Consider the following 24,885-nt stretch of genomic DNA (forward strand, 5'->3'; position numbering starts at 1 on the left):
AGTTCTTTAGATGATGATAAGTAAAGAAAATTAATTGGTGCAGGTGTGGCGGACACGGGCAGCTCGAGATTTTAAAGTTGAACACTAGAGGGAGCAACTACATAAACACAATTCATAACACCAGCAGCTGTCACAGAGAGAGAGAGAGAGAGAGAGAGAGAGAGAGAGAGAGAGAGAGAGAGAGAGAGAGAGAGAGAGAGAGAGAGAGAGAGAGAGAGAGAGAGAGACCCCGCATGCAGCCCCTATTGGCCCGTAGATGAAGCCCAACGAGGTGTGTGTGTTCCTGTGCTCATATACTTCGTACTTAATACTTATTGTAGCTGCAGAGGTATACAGTCTTTGAACCTTGAAGAGGGAGCTGCAACAAGTTAACTAGCGGTAGCTAAAATTATACCGGAAGTGTGATACTAATTATTCCTAATTTAATGACACATTAATAGCATGGCTACTTCTAGGCTTCTATAATAAATTGGATGAGTTGCCTTCGATTTAAATGTAGTGTAATACATGATGTAGTTATTGTATGAAATGATTTACACTTTCGCCATATTATATGCTGTACATATATAACAATATTTAGTCTTTTAGCAACTATATATTGTGTAATCAACCCCCGTATTAATGTAGTATAATAACATAAAATCAAGAACATATTCTTAAATCATTTCACAGCTTTATTCAGCCAATGTAACGATGGAGTCTTTATGTGATCTATGTACAGAGCATTTGTTCATCATTTTAAACTATTTTAAAAGTAGGGTTGTCAAATACTGAGAAACGTAAATTAGAAATGTTGTATAAATCAAAACAAGTTTGGTTATTTTGCACAAGACATCGTGGTGTGACTATTTGTTTCTATTATCTTGTAACTATTTGTGGTTGCAGGGCTCATTTGAAAAACAATGCCCCATGCTGTTCATCTGCGCTCTAATAGGGATTTAACAAAATGGTATCTGAAGGCAGTTTGTATTGTCATTGACAATCACAATTGATCAAACCACACCCACCCAATAATAGCTTAGTTCTCACTGTGAATATCTGAATAACTAACTAACACCGTTTACTGTTACTGTCCCTTATATATTGTGTTATATAGAAACAACATAAATCACATTTAAGGGCGCGTTAAATTAAAAAAACACCACGTCTTTTATTCTGACATGTCTAACCGGAAGTGGTGTATTAAAACACTGTAACTTTGCGGGCTCGTGCGAGAGCTTCGTGGAGGGAGGGACGCTCACAGAAAACCCGACACGCTAGCTTCAGCAGAGTAGCAGCCAGGCAATTACAGAGGCGACGTATCGGGAGAGGCTGGCTCACCGAAACTAATCAAAAGAGCCGTCCAGCACCTAAACCGCCAATCGATTTTTATAAGTGAAGGCGATCAATCAGTTTCACCTCGTTGAAACGCGGAAGTGTAATTCAACGTCAACGGCGTTTTTTTGACTTATTATCGGTGACAACATGGCTGAATGTGACGTTAGCATCGACAAGAATAAACTACCTGGAGTGAAAGAGGGTAACGTCCATAACATATTTGTGATTTTAAACTCGCTGTGTCGCGTCACGCGTTTCTAGTCGGTGGCACGAGGCTAATGTTAACTGAGTGAACACAGCTGTTCGTTTGGTGTTGGGTGTTATGGTTGTGGTGGTTTGTTAGCACAGCTTGCTAGTCGAAGCTACATCAGTGGACTCTATGCTGGGGTCAGGGAGACGGCACTGATTAGAGATGAGACGGAAGGCGACGCGATGTCTTGTTGTTTCCCACTTCTCATTGCACATACCGTTCGGATTAATGTGAAATGTGGACCCGTGGATGTTCCACTGTAATGGGTAGACACAACCTGGTATAAGTCAGGTGTTGATAGCCTGAGGGCTGATCACATGGAAGTGTCTCCATGGTGTCAGGGATGGGGAGGACAATCTACTTTGTTTGATGCAGATGAAAGCTACATGGACACTGGCCTCTTACTTCTTTTTAAATGTGCACATCAAATAATTTCTCAGCATTTCACTATAATGCTGCTGCTTTTAAACATTATGATGAGTGACTTTAATTTGCAGCAAGAGAGAACCAACCCCCCACACACAAACACATTCCTCCTAACTTTTATAAACAGCCACGACTTCAGTCTGTTGCTGATGTGAAGGTGAAGCTCAGGTAGCAAGGAGGCTTTGGGGAAGGGAAGGTGTGCTCGTGGGAAGGACCCTTCCCTGTTGCAGTGTGCAGCAGCTGCTCGGCAGGGTGCTTGTTATTCTGGTCAGATAGCTGGAGGAACGTGCATTCCCCACTGCTTGGCTGGTCTGCAGAGAGAGAGCCTGAGAAATCTGATAGAAGCGTTTTAATTTCATCCCTCGTGTGTAAGGAGAATAGTAAATATTGTGAGCTGTCTAGTTGTAGTGCTGTAACTCACAGATGAACCGGTGATGGTATTTGCCTGTAATCTGCATGCGAAGCACAAAGACTCGAGTCGTGTGGTCTTTGCATCTTGGCGTCAGGCTGATGTTTCCAGCACAACGCGATGAGGACCGTAGCCGCTGAAATACTTCTGTTGCTTTGCGTTGTGAACACTAGACCAAGTGAAATGCTTTCTCCAAAATGTAAAACAAGAACAAAGCTTTAGAGGGAATTGTCACTCAAACTCACACTTATTTGTACAGTTGTTAACGGGACTGTTTAAAGCTACACTGGCCCTAATCCATCTAGTTTCTTGGCAAAGAAGCTTAAGCGTGTGGTTGTAAATTGTTCGTGGCGGTCTCCATCGTGGAATATGTATTTAAATTCTAAATCTATCCTTCTGTACACATGACATCTATTGCATCTGTCCATCCTGGAGAGGGATCCTCCTCTGTTGCTCTCCTGAAGGTTTCTTCCCTTTTTTTCCCCCTGAAGGGTTATTTGGGAGTTTTTCCTGGTCCGATGTGAGGTTTTGGGGCAGGGATGTCTATGTGTACAGATTGTAAAGCACTCTGAGACAAATTTGTAATTTGTGAAATTGGGCTATACAAATAAACTGAATTGAATTGAATTCCGTGTTCGTCAAATCCCATCCTGGTTGGTGGTAGTGGGGGGGGGGGGGGCTTCGAGGGGGTATTGCCCTCTTCCCAGCATCTGTTTAAACCCAATCATCCACCCAGTCGCCTCCCGCCGCATGCAAACGGACAATCTGGACCACCGATCTGTATTCAGCTTGAATCCAAGCCTTCTTTGTGCTTTTCAGTAACTCACGGTAACACATAGTCAGAGACAGTTGCTGGCTCTTATTTATGTGGATGAAGTCATCTTTGTGAGAGCAGATGCTGGGTGTGAGCAGTTAATGACTGTGTTTAGGCTGTTTAATGAAGGCTGAGGAGGAGAGCCGTACATACAAGATAAATGTCACACAAAGCTTTGATATGAGTGAATCTGTGTATGATGGTATATATTGTATAATAGTTATCTTAGGCAAAATCAATGCAGTGGGTAAGTTGATTTGAGCAGAGTGGTGCGTGGCTATGCTGTAAGGGCCACATCCAGACTTAGCTGAGGCAGCGAGACGGGTCCTAAATGTCCTCACCGCTTCGGTTTCCTACACAGGAAACTGTCAGCGTTTGAAGAATGGTGGATCCTGAGTATTCAAAGGCAGAAAAGCTGCTTTATTTCAGAACAGTTAGGATGGCCGTGTGGTATTTGTATCGGGGTTTTTATGAGAAACTCCCCTCCTCCAGCCGTTTGCACAGTCGCTTCCAGAATGAATGTTTACAACTTGTTATCAGTGTCTGTAATATTGAAACCATGAATGGAAAGTCTGTGCAGTTTAGATTTTTTTGCGAAGATGTGAGATGGAAAACTAGTAGTCAAATAACTCTCACTCTGTACAGATAAGTAAGATCATGATTGTAGCTGTACGTGTGCAGTTTGAGGCCTAGAGCTGAGAGAATAAGCCAAATAAAAACCACAAGCTGCTGTAAAAAAACCTCCCCTTCAGTAAATGTGGTGGATGTGTTCCGTCAGCTCTCATGCGGTCTGTAATATTTTATCTCCGAGCTTTACAACTCAGTATTGGTGGCTGATTAACTTAAGCATGTAGGTTACATCACCTGTTTTAATATATGTTCATCTCCACTGATTGACACATGCATTTTTCAGAGTTTCTCGTAAAGCGGTAGTTTAACTCTTGCACTGAATTTGCCAGTTCAGGAATTTAAACTGGCAGCGTTTCAGTAGTGGGCTTGCTTCTCCATTTGTAAAGGCCCTTTGCACCTCTATAAGCTCAACAGCTCCCGCAACATCAGTCTGGATTTAAACTTTCAGTCTGGATTTAGACTTTCAGTCTGACGGGAAATGATCGTTCTTCATTCACAGTTTCACTTCATGTCTTTGCCGCTGAAAGAGAACCAAACCACGCGCCAGGTGGAAAAGCACTCGATCAGACCGAGAACCACCGTGCGCTGAACAGATCTCTGGATGCATCCAGTAGTCGTACAACTCGTACATCACGTCAGCTCGCACATTCAATCAAGAAATTAAATCTGGCATTGACAACAAATGTAATCCGCCGTTTGTCTGTTCTGGTTGTACCGTCCTGTTCTCGGTTGTGGGCTAGATTTAACCCTTTTAACCTTACCCTTTTTCGATGTGAGAATGGGGCAGAGGGGGCCGGATGTTAAACACCTGCAACTGCGAACGCCAGATGGAGATCTTCGCATCTCTACGGCCTCAAGCTCGACTCGCACCCGCTGCATGACTTAAGAGGCCGAATGATCAAGCGTGCAGGAGTTGAAACTCATTTTAAACTTTGTTTTTTTTCTCTGTATTGTTCTTCAACTTCCATCTCCTCTCTTTTTTTTCAGTGTGCAAAGACTTTGCTGTGCTGGAGGATCACTGCCTGGCCTACAACCTCCAGGAGCAAGAGAGTAAGAAACTACAAAGCAGCCATGTTTTTTTTTTATTATTATCATTTCCCGCCCCTGTGTTTTCCCCTAAAGAGATGGGTAACTCCTCGTCATTCATTCAAATCGGGGATTTGTGCTTTCATTTAATTTATTTATTATGCGTCTAAGCACTGATCTGAGGTCAACTTCAGTCGGGGAAAAGCTCGGTTTCTTTGTTCAGACGTACAAATGTGGAGAACTCATTCCGGTACCGTGGCTGCATTCCTTCTGTTCAAACACTTTAGTCATTACCTTCAATGCGGAAGGTTATGTTTTGATCGCCGTGTATTTATTTATGTGTATGTGTGTTACTCGCATAACTCAAAAAGTATTAAACCGAATTGCATGAAATTTTGTGGGATGATTGGTTATTATCCGGGGACCATTTGATTAGATTTTGGGGTAAAAGGTCAAGATCACGAAAAGGTCAAAATCTTCTTTTTACCATAGCGTGGTCACATTTTATCCAATTGGCATGCAACTAATGCCAAAATGTTCATAATTCAATGCCCAATCTTGTGATATGCGAAGGTATGCGCTCTACCGAGTGCCCGTTCTAGTTTATTGTAATGTTTTTTGCGTCGGGCCCGTTGCGTCACTGTTGGCTATTTCTGTCAAGCTGCCTGCTGCATTTCTCCTGTAGGTCACTCACTGCTTACTTTGCAAAAGAGCTAACTCTAAAAGATGCTTTCAGAGCATAGAAGAAGACAAATGAACGCAGTCCACAGTTTTCCTCTTTTTCCTTCTGTGTTCTGGTAAAAAAAGTCTAACAAACTGCAGCGTCGGTGGCCACAGCCTGATAAATCTGACACAAACCCAGCTTCAGCCACACAGTAAATGTGTGAATGATGCAGGAGGCCGCCACACCACTCCGTCATGGCCGACTACGGTGGATCCGTTTGGATCACAATAATTTCTGCTCGCGGCTGCACAGAGAAGCTGGATCTGAAGTTAGACGGCACAGTCGGCTTAGGAAGGTTTTATTTATTTATATTATCTCGACCGCACTGAGAGATAACATTGTTTCTAACCGTGTGTGTTTTTCCGGAAAGGAACATTGTGTGTGCATGTTGTTCTAGTGTTTGTCCCCCCGTGACTAGATTAGCCGGTACTTTAATGTGTGCGGAATTAGTCGTTATCTTTTTCACAAGATGTAATAAAGGCACTTTGGAGACCGACTAAAGATGATGTGCATTAAGGTGAATTGAAAGTCTCGTTTTTTTTGCAACTTTTTGTCCTTTTTGCTTTCGGGATTCCGGTTAAAATTCTCCCAGGCGCTGCTGGCCGCTCACTGAAGGAAATCTCCTGCAGAGTTTGGTTGAAAGGCCGGTTTCTGACCCAGACATAACGAGGCCTTCCTTTTATTAGACACAAAGGAATGCCTGCAGATGGCTAGTGGCCACTGCACTTCGTCATCTCCTGCACTCACAAAGAAAATAATTGAATTGAAAGAGGCGACTGCTTTTAGCCTGTGCAGGAAATTAGTATATATATTTGTTAGGCTTTTGATTTAGAGTCGAAAGTGGGAACTTGAGTGCTTTTACGGATCTGCACAGGAACAATAGTTTTCATACGTCCCCATAAAAGGGTACATTATGCAACACGCTCTGCAAGAAAGAAGGCCAGATGTCACCCGGCAGACCCTAAGTGCAGATTAGGCTCAGTGTTCGCAGTGATTAATTTGGTTTTGGCTGGCCTTGTGTTGTCATTAACCCTTTTAAAGCCTCGGTGATCTACGAGCAGCGCTTGTATGCCTTTGTTGAAACGCTAACTGATCTGCTTTCAGCTGGGGTCAAAGGTGAAACAAAGATTTTGTTTCACCTTTGACCCGAGATGTCACCGAGGTGAATGCTGGCTGACGTAACCTGATGGTCTTCTAAATATGCAGCGACCCTCTTTCTTCTTCCTTGATCACATCAGCAGATGACCATCTCCAAAGGGGCTTTTTTTGCACAATCATTTCATATTCGACACGGAGTTAAAGATTAATTTTATTTGAGCACGAAGCACACTCCTTACTCCTGGGAAGTATTTCTTTATGGCTTTGTCGGCACTTGTTTTTTTCTCCCTCCGTGTACGTCTCTGCGCTGCTTTGTAAGAAGGTTCAGATAGTCTAACTTTCTCACCCCAAGTCCTCTTTCCTTCCAAATGTTTGTTGAATGAACGAGTGTCACAATGTCTGGTCATGTTTTTTTACTCCTTTTTTTTTTTTTATATACATTTTCCCGTTGAGAAATGTGGCGGTGGATAAATGATCGCCTTATCTTGAGTTGTGTCATCAGTTTGCCTTTTAACATTATTTTTGGTACGGAGTCTTCAACGTAAACAATTGATCAGTGTCGTCCCCCCCAAAAAATCGATGTCAACCCCTTGACTTTTATCAGGTCGCCACAGCGGTGACGCACAGCTTCCTCCTTCAATCCCACCAGTCGGAAAGCAGAAACTTTATGAAGCCTCTCGCGGGTAAATTGCCAAACGTGATTTGGTCCTTTTCACACGAACAGGTCGATAGCCAGGTGAAGCTGAGCGAGTGAGTGATGCTCTCCATGCTTACGAAGTGCTTGGAGTGCGTCAGCAAGCAGGATTCATCATCTGTTATGGCCCTCAATGTGCCATCGTACAACCTTGGAACGGCACCGCCGCTGTCAAAATTAATTTGTCAGTGACTTGGACCGCTCCTTGTTTATAACCAGAGACCGGAGCGTCTGTGCCTCCCTGTTCTCGTGTTCTCTTCCGGCCATCTGAGCAACACGACCGCGTATCAGCGGGGAAACATCTCGAACGCGTGGCTCCGTAAATAAACTCTTGAGTGCTCTGCTGCTCATCGCTCTTAATTCCTCATCACACGTGCGGTCCAGCCAGCTGACCTACTCCTGTGGTGTGTGTGTGTCTGTGTGTGCACACGTTGTAAGAGCGTTGCTTTTGTTCTTGTGTCGAACAGTCGAAAGCCACTTGGCGTCCAACATCAACAAGAGCCGTCTGGTGCAGAAAGACCTGCAGGTGGCCAAGAAGCTGCAGGAGGAAGAGGATCTGAGGGCCAAGGGCCAGAACCAGAAGCAGCACACTGACATGTGGGTGACACACACACACACCACACTTATGTTTGTATCAAAGAGCAATACTAAATGGAGAAATTGCCAATAAAACCAAACCTGCACACTTCTTTGGACAAAGAGAAGGTAACTCGTGTGACGCTAAAACATTTAGCAATGTAATTGTCTTATGGTTGATAAATAATGTGTGATTTGACATTTACTTGAAAGCTGTTTGCTGATTATAATTGTGTACAATCATCAAGTTGTAGCTATAACCATCCTTCTTGGTGCTAAATTGTGAATCTTTATTTGTTTAATGTCTTATATGAAATGAGCCTCAACAAGAAGTCATCAGAATGCTCTTCAGCCGAGAGCCGTGTCTCGTATTTGCTGCTTGATCGAGAGCATCTGTTTCAGATCAGTGTAATCTGGAGTAATTACTCCCAAACCCCGTGTGTCGACAGACGTGCGACTCCCCCATCACTCCAAACTGTCGTAAATTAGGAGGCGATGTTTTGCATTCACTACTTTCATTTGGTTCGTGAGCATTGAGCAACGGTTTAGCTTTGTTGGGTAAGAAATGCCTTTTATTCAGAATAGTGAAGAGGACTACGGAGTCATACATTGCGCCAAAGCCCACTCCGAGTAAAGGTCCCCCTCCACCACCCCCTTAAATAATAAAATATTGCTGACTCACAGCAAAGTGAGATCAGTGTTTCACAAACACACGGGCATAGAGAAGTGCCCCCCCCCCCCCCCCCCAAGGAGAAGCCAGATGCTCCACCATGGATGCAGGCAAGCCAAAGCTGCTTGTCATGCTGGGAGCTCACGCTGCCATCCAACCTGCACTCGCCAAAGCCACTTCTTATCCACCCACGATACAACGCTCAGGCGTTTGACTAATCACACACGTGGGTAAAATGCGACATCACTTGTTTATTTATTGGTACTTTGCCACAAAGGAATATTAAGATGCCGCAGTTTGTTTACTTTTGTACGTTTTAAGTTCTCCCGAGCTGTCGGCTGCTGCCGGGGTTAAACACAGTTGCAGTTGAGCGCTCACGCTTCCTTTTCAAACATTTCACTCGTGTATGTCGACGCGCACAAACTGCCCTGCAGGCAGATGGTGGTGTTGTCAACATCGCGCTTTGAGCAACAGGCCGATGTGTTCCCGCTCCTGCCTGGAGGAAAACACTCGCTGCCTCACCACGTATTGGATCACTTCACTGCTGGTCGTGTACTGCGTTCCCTTCTGTGTTCCTCTGCTGTAACTAGGTTATTGAAACAGTTATGCAGCTCTTTGTTCATTTTAATTTAAGGTACTATACTAATACAGAGGAGAGGGGTATTGTAAAATAGATATATACATTTGAAGCCTTTTATTGTGCATGTGTATAAAAAGTCTAAACACGAGTTCATGGCAACATCTTGTTGATGTAATCAGTGTTACAAGCATCACTGATGCATACTTAGTTGGGAGGCTGGTGTCACGATATGTTGAATGAATGTTTTAATGTTCTCCAAACACCTCCCCATCTGCACACGAACCCTCGGGAAGCTCAGCGAGCGTCAAGACAATGAGATCGCCCAGGAGATTCAGGATCAACTGGTCCGACAGGCGGAGCAACAGCGGCAGCAGGAAGAGAAGGACGCGGTAGGAAACGCACACATTCCGAGTTCTGCCCACTGAAGCACAAAGTCACATCCGCCCGTCAGTGGCTTGACTCGTAATATCAATGTGGTGTTGTGGGCGAGTCGTTCCACTTGAGTCGTCACTTTGTTTGTGCCTCCCGATTCCATTAATGTCATGACAGCCATAGTGACCCGACCTGTATTGGTTCATTAAGTTGTAATTACAATGTGTGTATTTACCTTGCATGAAGAGCAAAGTATATGCTGATGCTACAGTAACGGGGTGTTTTTGTAAATGTTTTTTTTCTCATGATGCCATCGATAAACGAGTCTTTTCCCCCACAATGAGATCAAATAAAGGGCGATGGTTCAGTTGTGGTCCGTTCCTCCTGAGCTGCCACTGTTTATGTTTCCAATACACTTATTGTTCTACGACTGATGTTGACATTGCCTGTAAGTTGAGGGAGTCATGGGACTCATTGCTGCATACTTCTGTGAAAAAATGCCCTACTTTGCCCGAGTATGGAACACACATCAGGAAACGATGCACCTCACCTCTGTAATGTAATCTCACATGTTTGAAGCTATACTGACTGGCAAAAGAGAAGAAAAACATCAACCCAAAAGAATACGACATGTCTACGTGTTTTGTTTGTTTGCAGGCCATAGCGCGTAAGCTGCAGGAGAAGGAGATGAAAGAGGAAAAGAGGAGACAGAAGCAGCTGGAAGCTAACTTTGAGGAGGAGTACTTTGAGGATCACGGAGGTAGGAAGAGCTCCACTGACTCGTGTTAATGTGGGACTGCTCCTGTGTGCGGAATCCTCCGCCTGTAAGGACCAGAGAGGAGATAAACCTCCTCTTCTGTGTGCTAGGATATTTATTTTTCAGCTCCGGATGTGTGAGGGTTTGCTTTTGATGCCGCACGGCGCTGGAGATTGTCGCTGACTCGAGGCAAAGATTTTGCTTACATATTCCTGCAGAGAAACTGTTTGTCATGTTGCTCCCACGCTGCTGTAAAGGGGTTTAACAGTGCTCCAGTTAAAAAAAAAAAGCATCTTAAATGTGCTTTGGTAGCAGATTTGACCTCCAGATATTGGATGAATATCTAGTTCGTAATGAATGCAACTGATGTCACACCTCTGTATTATGCCATCAGTGTCATCTATTGGAATCTATTTCAAGGTTTTTCATGCACACTTCCACTGCATGATTCATCCATTCGCCACAGTCTCTCAAATGGGTCTGTGGGAAACGCCGCCTCAGGATGTGTTTGTATGTTAAACACATGGTGCCAAACAGGACAGCGGGAGAAGGCCAGTTGTCAACAGACGGGCGTGGCTTAAAGAGAACAGTCTGTCTCCACATGGCAGGTGGTCGAGTGCAAGCCACAGCACGTCCGTGCTGACCGTGCCGCTTTGCCCGACTCTATTTGTACTACGCTATCTGAGCCTTTGCCAGACTCATTATGTCTTGCAAGTTACATAACCACTCACCTGTAATGGCCCTGCTGTTGGTGTGTTTGTGCATGGAAAATGCATGTAAAACAAAGATTAAGGTTGTTTCTTCGCCGTGTATCCATGCTGAGGGGGCCTGACGACGCCACTATGCAGGTTACGAGATTGTCGCCGTACGCGAAGGTGTTCCGTTTTAGAGAACCGTCTTGCGCCTGTGATTTGTCTCTTTTTCAATCTCCACCAAAGTTGTTTTTGCATCTTCTCGATGCACGCGTTTACACACTCGCACACTTGTGTGAAACCATGTTGCTTTTCTCCCGCCTGTGTCGTGGGCTGTGTTTGTGTTTGACTTAATCCAGTGGATCACAGTTGCACACAAACCGGCGTTGGCGGCAATACCTGTGTCTCCGCTCGACACGTACACTCCTGGAATAGAAACGAGGCGGTACAGAAGAGCAAACGCTTAAACTCGTCCATTCGCTCCGAGCAGGTACCGGTCAGGCTGTCTGTGAACTTGCTTTTCAAATGTTTGAACACAAGCAAAGGCCCATCGATTAGACGTCAAGCAGCCGGTTAGATGACTTGAATTCCATTGAGCTGACTGAGTAATGAGCCTCGGCTGTGTGCTTCCTCATTGTGCCTTTTCACTCATTTGTTTTCTTTGAAACTTTTGTTCCAGCCAGATGGTTTTCATAAGAGATGAACATGCTGTTCTCAAGTTCTGTCCGTGCACTGGGTCTAAAACAGCTTATGCTTTGTTGACATTAAGTGTGCTACATATTCCTTTAAAACGGTGTGCATCAAACGGCACATCGTTAATTTAATTAGCTGGATCCCCACGAGCTGACGCCTCAGCGGCCGCTAATCTTCATGGGGACCACAGAAAGGACAAAATGGCATGCATACAGAACATGACGTGAAACAAACAGTTACAAATAGTACAAACCGAATGACACAAATGATGATAGAAATAGTGCAGTCTGATAGCTAGTACAGTGCATCTGTAATTTATACAAAGAAGGATCTGATGACTACCAAGGCAACGGATATATGAGGAGGGAGCAAGTTCCAAGCAGTAATTGCACGAAGGATAACTGCTTGAAGAGCTCTCTTTCGTACGCTTGAAGAAGTTTGTTCCTGGGGTTGTAGGTATCAAGTGGCCTACGATAGTGTTCCTTCTGTGATGGTTATTTTATTTTTTGATTTTAAATGTTATTTGTCAGGGACAAAGCAGCGCACATTATTACACAAAGTGTACATGTGATACAGAAGGTTTCTAGCCAATTGGCTAATTTGCAACCCCAGTCCCTGGTCAGGCCTTTCTAAAACAAAACAAAACAAAACAGAAACAAGAAACATGTCTAGATCTAAAACTAATCTAAAAGTGGTGTATGTGTGCAGACAGCTCTCCATACACAGAGAAGACCTGACAAAACATCCATGCATAGACTGAGTGTTCATACACCTAACATACACATCATAAGATAATAAGATATATACAAGAGCAACACAGGCAGTAGATCCTCTAAACTAAACACAGTTAATACAATACAATAAAACCCATACAATACAATAAAAACCCATTAAATTGAGTGTGCGTGTGCGTGTGTGCAGGCTGGCGCGTGTGTTTCAGTGTTGACATCCCTGGTTTATGTATATTGGCTGTTATATGTATATTGTGACTGATTTATAGAAATATTTAGGTTTCTGATTAAATACTAGGTTTCTGAAACGCATGAGAAGGCTATAGTGAGTGATGTTTAATTTACACTGAGAACCATGACAGACGAGAGTGCATATGTCCTGTTTTAGTGCTTATTGAACACAAGTGCTAATCTGGCAGCTCTTTTTTGAACCAGTTGTAGTTTGTTTGTCGTCGTTAGCAGCTGCTGACCGTATGGATGGACGGTATAGCAGGTGACGAAAGACACATGGTGTATACAAGGGTGCTGCAGCACATTTGGTCTGTTTGCTATGTCACATTTAAATATTAATATGACCATCTTGTTGCCACTGTCCAAATAATCCCAGAGTAGGATCCACAACTCTGGACATTTTGGGTGCAGCTAATTCCCTCTCTACATCTTTAGTATGCACTTTGTCTTTGGATCCTCACAGGTACTGAGTCTAACTCGGTGCTTACTTATATAAGTTTAAATCATTCCTGTCTGTGTTTTTTTTTTTTTCCCTTCACATTTCTATGTTCTCATCAACCATCATCATCATCATTCTCTCCATGCCGCCCTCCCTCCTCCTTCTCTGCCCTGTTCAGCTGCAAGAAGAACCCTCGACTTGGACAAACACACCCGTAACCAATCCCCCTCCCCAAATCGATATGATGCACATGCTCAACTGAGCCCACGTCATCGTGACTCCTCCCCAGATTATAGCTCAACGGAGCCCAAAAGGAGCCGGTACCCAAAGCAGGACCCAGCTGCACCAAACAGCCGCTCCAGAAATCCTGAGCACCACCTAGTGGCAGACGGAGGGCGGAGCAGGCATGCAGATCCGCACCCAGAACACCTATTGACTTCTCGAGGCAGGCACGGGGACAGATACCCAGATTATGAGCCCACAGAGACTGGCAAAGCCCGGGGCCCTGGGAGGGAGGACACCGACAGAGCGGTGAGGAGGAAGGACCGACCAGCCAGACCTCCTCCCCCGCAGAGCCCCAAAGAGGCCTGGGATAGAAAACATGAGCGGGAAAGGAGCAGAGACCTGGAGTGGGAGAGGCAGATGGGAAAAGAGCAGAGGAGAGACAGGGAGCCGGACCTCAGGGGAGGAAGAGACGGGGAAAGATCCAGAGACAGAGGACTGAGTGAAGACAGACGGAGAGAGAGAGACAGAGGACTGAGTGAAGACAGACGGAGAGAGAGAGACCGGCAGAAGCGGAGAGAGAAAGACGGCCAGCGAGCGAGAACCAGGAGCAGAGAGAGGGGACTCGAAGAGGAGCCGGGGCCCAGCAGGCACTATTCAAGGGAGGGCAGGGCTTCTTGGGAGGAGGGAGGGGCTGATGGTGAGGGGGAAGGGAGGGCCCGGGGCCGGCAACGTATCCACTCCGGCCCTGAAGAGGTGTTTGACGAGCTGGACGCGCAGGGCGGGGGTCATTCTCACCCCAACGGAGAGACAGGTACCGCCCTGAGCCCCCTTCTGTGCTCCGGGGGGGGGGGGGGGGGGTTTGTGTGGTGTGCTGGAGTTTATTTTTTTGCTTTGGCACTCAGGTGGTGGGTCGATCTAACAATCACAAATGAAGACACTAAACTCCTGTTCTCATGAGGATGACGACACTTCAACAGTAATATCTGATTTATATTTTGATAGTTTAACATCTGATTTGTTGCTGTGGTGTGGATTTGTGTTTCGTCTGCCGGGTTGTTGCATGACAAGATTACGCTGCTGCGACTGAAATGTGAGCTGTGGTGTTTGTAGTGGAATAGCTTCATAGATTTCCAGCCCGCTCAGGTGCCTTATGTCGCTAATCCACCGACAAATTAATCTATTGCAGTAATGAAACGCCGACTCGTCGGAATGTTGTATGATTTGAATCATTATTTGTCATTTATCAAGAAAAAGGCCCCGAAAAATCAGGCCAAACAAGAAACTTGAAGACATGGAAATAATGTTTTCAAATTCTTTAAATGATTTGGCCTAATTGTCTGAAGTGTGACGACCTCAAAATTGGAAAAACGAATTCAACAAATGAATTTCACAAGAAAAGTAATCGATAGTTGCAGCTGTCTGTTGCTGATGCCGCGTGCCGTCCTCCGCAGGTCGTATCGTGCACCGGGTCAGCGGAGCGGTGATCGCGGAAACTGTGTACGGAGTGAGCGACGCCACCAAGGGGTTAACCAAGCTCGACATCCGTGAGCAGGAGCACAAGGACATGGAGGTGGCCAGGCAAATGCAAGAGGAGGAAATCAAGGTGAGGAAGGAAACGGCCATGAAACGGTTTTATCTTAACGTCTTTTGAGTTCCATAAATGAACCCGATTCGAATATTTTCCTCAGCATAAAGTCCAGGTTGTTGTTTGCAGAGTGTCTGTACGAGTGTCTGGTGACCTCTGGGCGTGTTAATGATGTCATGTATTGTGATTGGGCAGCACATTCTCCAATGGTGACTAGTATTTATTTATTTATCGATCATCTCTTCCCCCCTTAAGCTGCTATCTTGTCCTGAAACTTCCCAAAGTGTTGTCCTGTGTCTTTTTTTTAAAGACATTAATACCTGAATATTGTAAGTCAAAGCCAACCTGAGGCACCCAGCCTCTGGATGATGGTAGAATGAGAAGTCATGTCAGATATAGAAAGTATTAAAGGAGCTCATAAATCAATTTAACTACTTCAACATCAGATCTTCACACCAGGTTAATCAAATCCATAGAAGAAGGTTTTAGGACATAAAAAGCAAATAATTTTCAATAATGTACAAGGTTTAGATTGTTCAAATGATAGGTAAACAACAGCTTTAATATCCGGATATACGTGATATATTCTACTCTTCAAAAGACTGGAAGCCTAAATATACATGCTGAAAGGCCTCAATCTTTGTCATTTCCTATGTTATGTAACGTTGGGACAATGTGTTCCACTTGGGAGGGAAATCTGACTTTTTAATTGTTCTCTGGTTTCAGGCCAGCAAGATGCACGTCCGTACAGCCCAAGTGGCGCAGGATGAGGTGAGTGGCTATGAGGTCTCGATCTAGAACTCTAAATGCGGTCTCATGCCGTCTCTTTTGTTTTTTTCTGAACGGAGCCAATTGAATCATCTCTGAGTTTATTAAGTGGAGGCACACCAAGACTTTTTCTGGCCTCAGATTATCTAAGAAGAAATGCCACGTTTCTGATGTCTCACTTTGGCAGGAAATCGCCCGACTGATGATGGAACAAGAGAAGAAGGGGTACAGGAAGAACAGAGAACAGGAGAACGAGAGAGAGCGGGAGAAGGAGAAGGAGAAGGAGAGGGAGAGGCATGCCATGGAGAGGAAGGCAATGGAGAAGAAGGCAATGGAGAGGAGGCGGCCAGAAGGAGACTACAGGGTAATTTGCCTTAACCATACTTATTTCTAAACCTGTGCTTTGGGATCGAATCTTTTTTTGCAGCGTCTGACTTTCTTTTATATAAAAGCGTGTTTCCACTGCGGCTCTGGAACCATTATCGTGTGTGTTGTTGGCTTGCAGCCGAACTCTGAGGAAGTCGTCCGGCCCAGAACACGAGATGAGCATGACCACCAGAGGCAGAGGAACCACAACAAGGCCGCCGGGTACAAGTCCAGTCCTCCTTCAGAATAAATACTTCTCGTGAGTCAAGAAGTTATTCCATTATTTCAAACATTTCCTGCCGCTGTTTGTCTCTCTCCGTCCGCCTCAGGCCTCCTCAGCCTCGTGCACACGACTATGAGAACGTGAACTCTGGCTACGGCTACTCGGACCACCCTGCTCCCCCCCGCAGACCTGAGGCTGCTTACAAAGGTACCGGGTTCTGGGCCTGAGGACCACACTGGTGTCCATCAGTGCATTCTCACGATGAATTGCATACGGCAGACATCTGTGCTTACTTTTGAAATTATTTTGGATTTATTCTTATCAGACTTGTTATGCCTCTGCGCTGTTCTAGTGAATGTGATATCTCAGCAGGGAATAGTATTAGGATGAACTAACTAAATGATGGAGGTCAAGGGCACTGTGACCTCTCGTCCGGTCCATTCTTTTAAACACAGTATCTCGGGGCGGTCTGGAGGGAATTACTTCAAATGTAGCACAAGCGTCCACTTTGAATAAAGGATGAACTGATTTGGATTTGGTGATCGGAGGTCCCCCGCACAACAAATATTTTACCATAACTCAAGAGTGAATATGTTGTTAATGGCAATTGCACTACAAAGTGATGTCATTTTAGATAATATGGATAAAAGAGGCAACTTGACTGGTTGACGGAGCCACCACGAGGTGCTAAATCCATTTTATAGGTTGAGAATTTTTCACTTGGGACTATTCGCACCCCCTACCTATAATAAATCAATTCAGCTAAATTAAATTGACTATCACATATGCTTTAGTGGTATTATTATGGTATACCAAGGAATTTAGAAATCCTGAGTTTGATGTTCAATAGCATCATATCTACGCTGTATTGATGTATTTTAGTGCACAGCACTCGCCACCAGAGGTCAGTGGTGTGACAGACAGCTGAGGGTTTAGTCTTCCCTCCAGTCATATTCAATTCAATTCAATTCAGTTTATTTGTATAGCCCAATTTCACAAATTAGTCTCTCGAGTTTTTTATCTGTACACATAGACACATCCCCCCCAAACAAAAACCAGATCGGAAAAAAAAAACTCCCTTCAGGGAAAAAAAAAAAAAAAGAAAGAAAGAGAGAGGAGGAGGAGGATCCCTCTCTAGGGTGAATAGTTCATAGTAGGCATATTCCACGATGGACCTCTCCACGATGCGGTGGGGAGGGAGAGTGGGCGGAGTCTCACAGGACAGTGGGCGTAGGTCAGCAGAAAATTCCGACCCAGCAGGCATTCCATCAGCAGATGATCTTGTGTCCGTCAGGGTCCCCCGACCCCAGACGTGAAAAAGTCAAAAGGACTTCCGGGAGAGAGTTAGTAACGTGTGATGAGAGATTGAAAAATTCATTCAGGAGGAGAAAAAAGGAGAGAGAGATAGGGCATCCCTAAACCCCCCCCCCCCAGCTATATAGCAGCATATCAAAGGGGCTGACCAGGGGACCAGGAGCAAACCCTAAAACTATAACACTAACAAAGAGGAAGGTCTTAAGTCTTCTCTTCTTCTTAAACGAGGTGACTGTGTCTGTGTGGACTGAACCGGCTGGAAATTGAAGGAGGGTGATAAAAGCTTAACTAAGGCTCTGGCTCTGACTCCCATTCTTTTAAGACTCTAGATAGGAACTACAAGTAGTCCTTAGTGGTAGAAGTGATGGGTGGGCCAAAGCATGTGATCTCTTTTCTTTTTTTAGTGAGACACGAGCTGCAGCATTCTAGATGTGCCTGATTTTTGAAATATTTCGTAGATGAAAGAATGCAGTCCTTGAGATTTGCTACGTGGTGGGAGTTAGGAGACAAGTCGATCAATATAACGCCAAGATTCTTTACAGTGGTGTTGGATGCCAGGGGCAATGCCTCTACAATCACATTCTGAGGTGCTCAGGGCCGATTAAAATACTACTTTTTGTCCATGTTTTTATGTCTTAAGACATGGCTTGAATTTTACAGTTTTGTGCTCTCTCCTTTTTTTCGATAAATATAGTTGTTGTCATCTGCATAAACAATGAAAGTTTATGGAGTGTTTCCTGATAATGCCCAAAAAAGGAAGCATGTATAAGGTAAAAATTGATTAACGTTGGTGGTTATCGAGGCGTCATCGTTATAAAAAATAGGATTTAAACAAATTAGTGCCGTGCCTGAATGCCAATCGACTGCTCCAGGATGTCATGGTCAATGGTGCGAATGATGCAGCACTAAAGGTCTAACAAGAGAGGACAGAGTCCTTTATCTGCTGCCTGCATTAAATTTTCATGTAATTTTTCACCAGTGCCGTCTGGTTGCTGTGGGTTTTTCCTGTAGAAAGTCGCACAAACTGATTTACACCACTTTCTCAAGGATCTTGAGAGAGGGAGGTTAGGAGAGATCGGTTCTGTAGTCCAATACCTCTGGATCAGAGTGAGCTTCTTCAGGGAGAGTTTAATAACAGCACCTTGAAGGAGTGTGGTGAGGGCCTGTTAGAGAAGACAATGATAATATATATCTAAAAGATTAAAGGCAAAATTAAAAAAAACAACGTCGCCATGGGGCGGGGGGATGGGTGACAGGTGACAGAGAAACGAATGAAAAAAAAAAAAAAATTTGAAAATAATTGGTATAGAAAATATGTGTAATCTAGTGAAATATCAGATCAGATACTGCCCAAGCTGGCAAAGAAGAAGCATCAATGTTTGGCTTTTTTGCTTTAATATGAACTTGAACGGGAATTAACCAAATTATTATCAACGTTTCCAGAAAATATGCTTTCATTTGACTAATCGATCAACTGTTGGTGAAATGAACAGGACCACCATCAGTTCATCTTTACGTTTGGTGTCTGCCTGGGTGCGTTAACCTCGAGGACACGGCGCCCAGGGAGGTGGTGAACGTGTGCCACATGAGCAGTTGGCATCGTCGGAGACGAGCAGAAATAATTTCCAAATCTCAAAGAAGACAGACACGATGTCTCAAAAGTGCAAAAACTGTACGCCGACAATCCAACTTGGCTTGCAGTGTGATGTGTCAAGTTGCTGATGGATCTCTCTCTCGTCTCCTCCAGGTGCCCATCCGAGGCGGTGACTCAGGCTCTCTACCGACATGCCGTCAGTCCACCTTCGTCCATTCATGTTTGTTTTTCTCATACATTTATCTCTTTGTTTTCAACCATTCACATTTTTTTGATCAAACGCCTTGGGACAATCTGTTGAGTTGGCAATGGGATTTCTTTCCCCTGAAGTTGGCCCAGAGTTAAGGAGGCTGTGGCTGCTGGGATCACACTCACCGTTTTTTTAAATTTGTAAAGTGTGATTTAATATATTTTCTTTTAACTGACTCGACATCAAGACGAGCCAAACAAGACGGCAGCCCTGATTCGGAGCTGCTGACATGAAGGAACCTTTTTATGGCCGTCGTGTGCTGATGTTCGTCCCATCTGTGGACCACGCCATCCCGAGGGCTCAAGGCCTCCGCTGGGTATCGCCATGCAATCTCAAAATTCCTCATGACTCCTCACGGGACGTGCCTGTCGGGTCCAACGCGGCTGCTCCAGTGTCTTTGCTCCCATCGTGGCAGCTGCTTTGTGCTGCAGTTGTGTTCTCGTGATGCGGTTCAGCGAGGCTCCACGGGCCCTCCTCACGGGCCAAACAGGAAGACGCTTCTGTAACTGTATTCAAACGACGTATTCTAAATAAGCTTTTATAAAGATGCTGGTAGTTTTGGCTTTGACGTGTTTTACCAGTGCGGAGGAGGCGGAGCTTCGTGATCATCGATGGACATCTAGTTGGCTGTCTTCTTCTTGGGCGGGGAACTGTGACCCCATCACCCTTAGAACTGTGGCCGGATGGTGTTCAGTGTATGACTCACTGTTTATGTGCATGCTTACTGAGAGTGTACAACTGTGTACATGCATTTCAGCTCTGTCAAATGATCCGTTTGTCTGGTAGGGCTCGAGCCCTTTCTTTTTGTAAATGAACAAACTGTTGGCTCATGTATTACTGTTCAATATATCTTTCTGCCACTATTTCATATCGACTCACCGTAACTGGCCCATAAAAGAACCAGTACCAAAATGAAATGCATGTACATTGCTTGTCTGTTCAACCTGAATTCCTGCTTGTGCTTACAGCACAGACGTGCACTTGAATATTTGCTCTTGTTTTATTTAAATGTAAATATCCTTTTTTATTTTTTTTACTTGTGCTTCCATGTTATGTTCCCCAGTATCTTGTTTCCCTCTACTCATCTTTGTTTTGAAAAGGGATCTTTATATTTTATTTTTATACAACATTTAGTTTGTCTTTCCTCAAGATTGTTCCCTTAATTTCCATTCCCCCTCGCTCACTTTTAGTCTTCTCTTTGTTTTGAGCTCAAAGGCAGACATTACTTCCTGCCTGCAGTAAAGACAAACATTCTCACAATAGAATTACATCTGGATGGAGGGAAATCAGTCACCAGATCTGCTCAATATATAAATATAACTTACTTACTTATCAAAGGGACCTATTTTTTGTGTTTTTACTACTCCGGGATCCATTATTTTCTGTTCATATTGAATAATAAGGATGAGGTCGATGAAGAGCACAGTGCAGCCTGTGAGTTAACAGAGGTTTTCGTGACAAAGTGATTCAGTCTTTGAACATTTAGTGCTGTTTCCAGGTTCTCACGTTATAATAAATGTTGCTGAAATTGTAACCGTTTCCAAATTGAGTCCCTCCCCGTTCAGAGACGTTTGCATTGCCGAGGACAAACATGGCGTTTTTTTCTTTTTTTTTCTTATTGCTGTTGACGAAATGACATTTGTGCCGTCAGTTAATTTTTTTTCAGGGATTTGAAAATGGGACAAGGTTATTGTGGACGTAGAAGAGCTACCACACCCACCAAGGTGGGGAGTTATTCTTTGGTGAGGGCACCACCATGTGGACATGTTGACAAGTGAAAACATCCATCTGATCGGGACGTGTCTTTGTATTTGTGGAAGTTCAAATCCAACATTACTTTGGAATAGAGTGCCGTCTACATCAAACATGAGTGCTACGTTTTAAATGTTCTTTAATCCAGGGCTTGTATGCAATCTGCCAATTATGAATCAACACATTGTGTTAACTTGCTGTATCAGAACTTTTTAAGTAAAATTAATGAATAACAAGTGGCTCTTACTTATAGCATCTCAATGTAATAAACTATTGGCATTTCCACTCTTTATGAATATGACTTTTATTCGGTCCCAGAAAAGACGCTGCTCACTGAGCTCACCAGTAAAACAGAGGATCAGGCCTCAAATGAGACCAAGAAAGTCATTTCTTCACACTTATTTCCGGATTGTGACCTTCGCACAAAGGTGACACGTTGTATACTCGAGTCCAGTTGTTCGGTTCCCAAGAAACACAAACGGCCCACAGCAACCAGGAAGACGAAGTGTCTGTCTTCATACTCCTTCGTCTCTGACCTGCTGAAAGCTTTAGCACGCAGCAGGTAAATAAAAAGTGTGCAACTGAGCTATGTGGAGACAGTCTGCTGTTTGCACATACAGATATCAACTATAAAGCTCAGTTGTGATTGTTGTACAAGCATTTGTTTCTCATCTTTATTTCGGAAGGAACAAATTCACTGGAACAATATGCTCATTTAACATTTGTCCTTTTAGATTTGTTTTATTCAATAATGTGCTCAGTGCATTTATTGTGCAATAATGTCCTTGTTCACAGTGCCAGGTAGTCTTTTATTGCCAGCGTTTTAATACATCATGCCACTCCAAAGGAAAGTACCGAGTTACACCCTTCACCTGAGAACGGTGAGTGGATCTGGTTCCCCAACATACCTGACCTACTGATGCCTCCTCTGCAAGTGGTAACACCACTGCCATGCCCTCGTGGGATATGTCACAACTAAACTACACCTCCATAACCAGAAGAGAGGCTGCTTCTGCTGCAGAGATTAAAGAGTCTAAACATATAAAACAGGTTGATATGTTTCGCTCCTAGTGGCCTATCTGGGGAATTATAAAATAAAATGCTCTTCAGATGAGATTTCTGATGCTTTTACAAAAAAGGATTAGACAGTCAGCCAACATTTGGATGGTATCTTCTTACCAATGCACATATATTATGCTACAATGATGATGCATATGTTGAACTGCAGTCGCTCTTAAACAAATCCATCCAAACCTCCATGTGGCAGGCGGCTATTTGGTCTTGAATGCACATTACACACACGACCAGAAACAATGACTGAACTTTTTTTTAGTACAGAAATTCCAAGGCAAAGTTTCCAGCAGTGCGGGTAACAGAAATGCTGCAAACACAAAAAAAGACAAATAAAAGAATCCTGTGAAGAGAAAAGAAAAGTTATTGTTTTGTGTGTCAACAACAGAGGCCTGTATAGTTCTGCGTAACTTAGGAGGCCTCCACGCATTACTAAATACACACAATGATCCCGGAGCTCACAATTGCAGGCAAATATTGATTCATGAGCTGAAAGTCGTTTGATATGTCAGTTTATTAATGTGACTCGCAGTGTCTCTCAGTATCATTCAGCAGACGCAACAGGTGTTTGCGCTGAATAAAAAACAAGGTGTGCATCCTCACGAACAGCTTGTTACAGAACTGCAAAACAGAACAGTATCTATTCACAGGTAAGTTAACTCACCTGTCCTCCGATCAGTCAAGTGGCACGAGAGGGATGAACAACCGCCGCTGCGGATGTGTACCGAGCCAGGGAAATGGACTCTGAGGACTGAATGCATGTTCCGTGTCTCACCTGGCAGGTAAAAAGCTGAGTGCAGCTGTCTATCAACTGCAGCATGCCATGTCGAGACACGAAGACACACCCACTAGAGAGAGAGAGAGAGAGAGAGAGAGAGAGAGAGAGAGAGAGAGAGAGAGAGAGAGAGAGAGAGAGAGAGACAATCACTCTCACTGGATGTCTCTGTCCATCCAGGTTAAGTGTCTATCAAAATGTAAATCCCACACAGAGAGGAACATATAAAGCATTTGCTCCCTCGACACTCTTTTAATTTGTTTCTGTAAAGGAAAAAGCGCCATGCAGTCGTTAGAATTCAACACATTGCATGTTTTTTCTCCCTCTCTGTCTCTTGAAGCCCGGAGGCGCACCTTCAGGAAAAACCGGTGGAGGGAGTCAAAGAATAGTTAGTCAGACTCAAATGATCCAACCCTCAACAGAGAACAGCGTAGAGCTGTCTATGGAGAGGGAATCAATAAATCAGTCATGGATTAAAACATGAAATGTAATTAGAATAAAATAAAATGAATGAATAAATTGTTGAAACGCCACATTACCGGTTTTAATCTGAGTACTTTATACACTAATACTCTGAGGATTAATCCTACGCAGACAGGATTGCATCTGCACAGTTGTGCCACGCCTTCAGCTAGACACTGTTCCTAAATAAATAAATCTACCCACATACTGTACACGCTTGGCTCAAAGTCTAACAAGATATGAAGTATAGCCCTGTATATATGACACTTATATATGTGACCATATGCATAATGCTCATCTCTTGAATTCGTATTTTCTAAATTCACCGTCTTATAACCAAATTATTTTAAGAATGGCACTCACAGCCCTGGATTATAGTCTGCCTTTATTTTAGAGTTTATAATGGAGCATGTGAACGAAAGCAAACATTCTCATCGTGGGGTGTAAGAAATGAGGCAGGCCGTTGGGCCTGAGGCGCTCTGCTGTGCCTGATGCAGGAATGACACCGGACTGGTTTGGAGCAGCACCAAGGCCCATCGGAGCAGGGAGTCACCCTCCAATCCAGAGGTAATTATCCAGTGCTTCCTTTTAGCTTGCACGAATGGACACAGTATTAGCAGGATATTGATCCGCTGGTACACTTTAACTGAAGAGTCCATAGAAAGATCCTAAACGATTAAAAATAAGAAACACAAAAGAACATATTGTTGTTGTTTTAAAGTTAAAGCACCAATATATAAATGTTACATTGACTTTTAATTACAGGGTATCGAATTCCGATCACATTAAAAGGTGTTTTATCGACATCTTGGGGACAGCAGTCTGTTTGGCTTTCAGTCACAGGTATAGGTTGTTTTAACAAAAGACATTTTGACAGGTCTAAATAATAAAATCAATAATGGCTGAATTAGATTTAGCTGCTTCAGTTTCAGGGTCCTGGTACCGTGCATACTGGCTCACTTTCAAGACTTACAGGAACACTTGAATTGAAAAGATTGCTAATATTATCACACCTGTGCTTTTCGTATACTACTTTACAATGCTTAGGCTACCATGTTTCAGGGTTCTCACTGAGCAGTTGTGATGCACTTCACAGGTTCGACACAACTTATGCTGCATGAAAAACTAACAGATGCTTAACTTTGGGAAGGATTCGAAGAAATGGCATGTTGGACCTCAGCCCCTGACCCTCCTGTTCAGGGGAACAAGTGCTGGGGAAAAAAATCTCTTTCAAGTTCAAAGTCATTGCTCCCCTGATCTTAGAGGTCCCCAAGGAGTCCGGCTCTATTGTTTATGATATACATGTTGTCTCTTTTTTATCTTCCGTTCACTAGAGGAGCCCCGCAGCTTCCATTTGAGGAGAGCAGAAGA

The 24,885-nt window shown here is 43.9% G+C and overlaps 1 protein-coding gene across 1 annotated transcript; it reads left to right on the top strand.

Annotated features, from left to right (window-relative positions):
• The first annotated feature begins 1,255 nt into the window (after nucleotides 1–1,255).
• Nucleotides 1,256–21,496, top strand: ccdc50a (coiled-coil domain containing 50a). The gene is made up of 12 exons (XM_056414447.1): nucleotides 1,256–1,519; nucleotides 4,834–4,896; nucleotides 7,856–7,985; nucleotides 9,513–9,603; nucleotides 10,244–10,346; nucleotides 13,308–14,165; nucleotides 14,806–14,957; nucleotides 15,666–15,710; nucleotides 15,895–16,071; nucleotides 16,213–16,295; nucleotides 16,403–16,503; nucleotides 19,358–21,496. Exons 1-12 carry the CDS (start codon nucleotides 1,465–1,467, stop codon nucleotides 19,375–19,377), a joined length of 1,878 nt encoding a protein of 625 aa, XP_056270422.1. The 5' UTR covers nucleotides 1,256–1,464; the 3' UTR covers nucleotides 19,378–21,496.
• The last annotated feature ends 3,389 nt before the right edge of the window (nucleotides 21,497–24,885 follow it).

The sequence above is a fragment of the Pseudoliparis swirei genome, chromosome 5, assembly GCF_029220125.1.
Source record: "Pseudoliparis swirei isolate HS2019 ecotype Mariana Trench chromosome 5, NWPU_hadal_v1, whole genome shotgun sequence".
Classification (NCBI taxonomy): domain Eukaryota; kingdom Metazoa; phylum Chordata; class Actinopteri; order Perciformes; family Liparidae; genus Pseudoliparis; species Pseudoliparis swirei.

Coding starts and splice junctions, on each gene's coding strand:
- ccdc50a (XM_056414447.1), top strand. CDS start 1,465: ATGGCTGAATGTGACGTTAGCATCGACAAGAATAAACTACCTGGAGTG. Junction 7,986..9,512: donor CAGAAGCAGCACACTGACAT/GTGGGTGACACA, acceptor CGGGAAGCTCAG/CGAGCGTCAAGACAATGAGA. Junction 14,958..15,665: donor TGCAAGAGGAGGAAATCAAG/GTGAGGAAGGAA, acceptor CTCTGGTTTCAG/GCCAGCAAGATGCACGTCCG.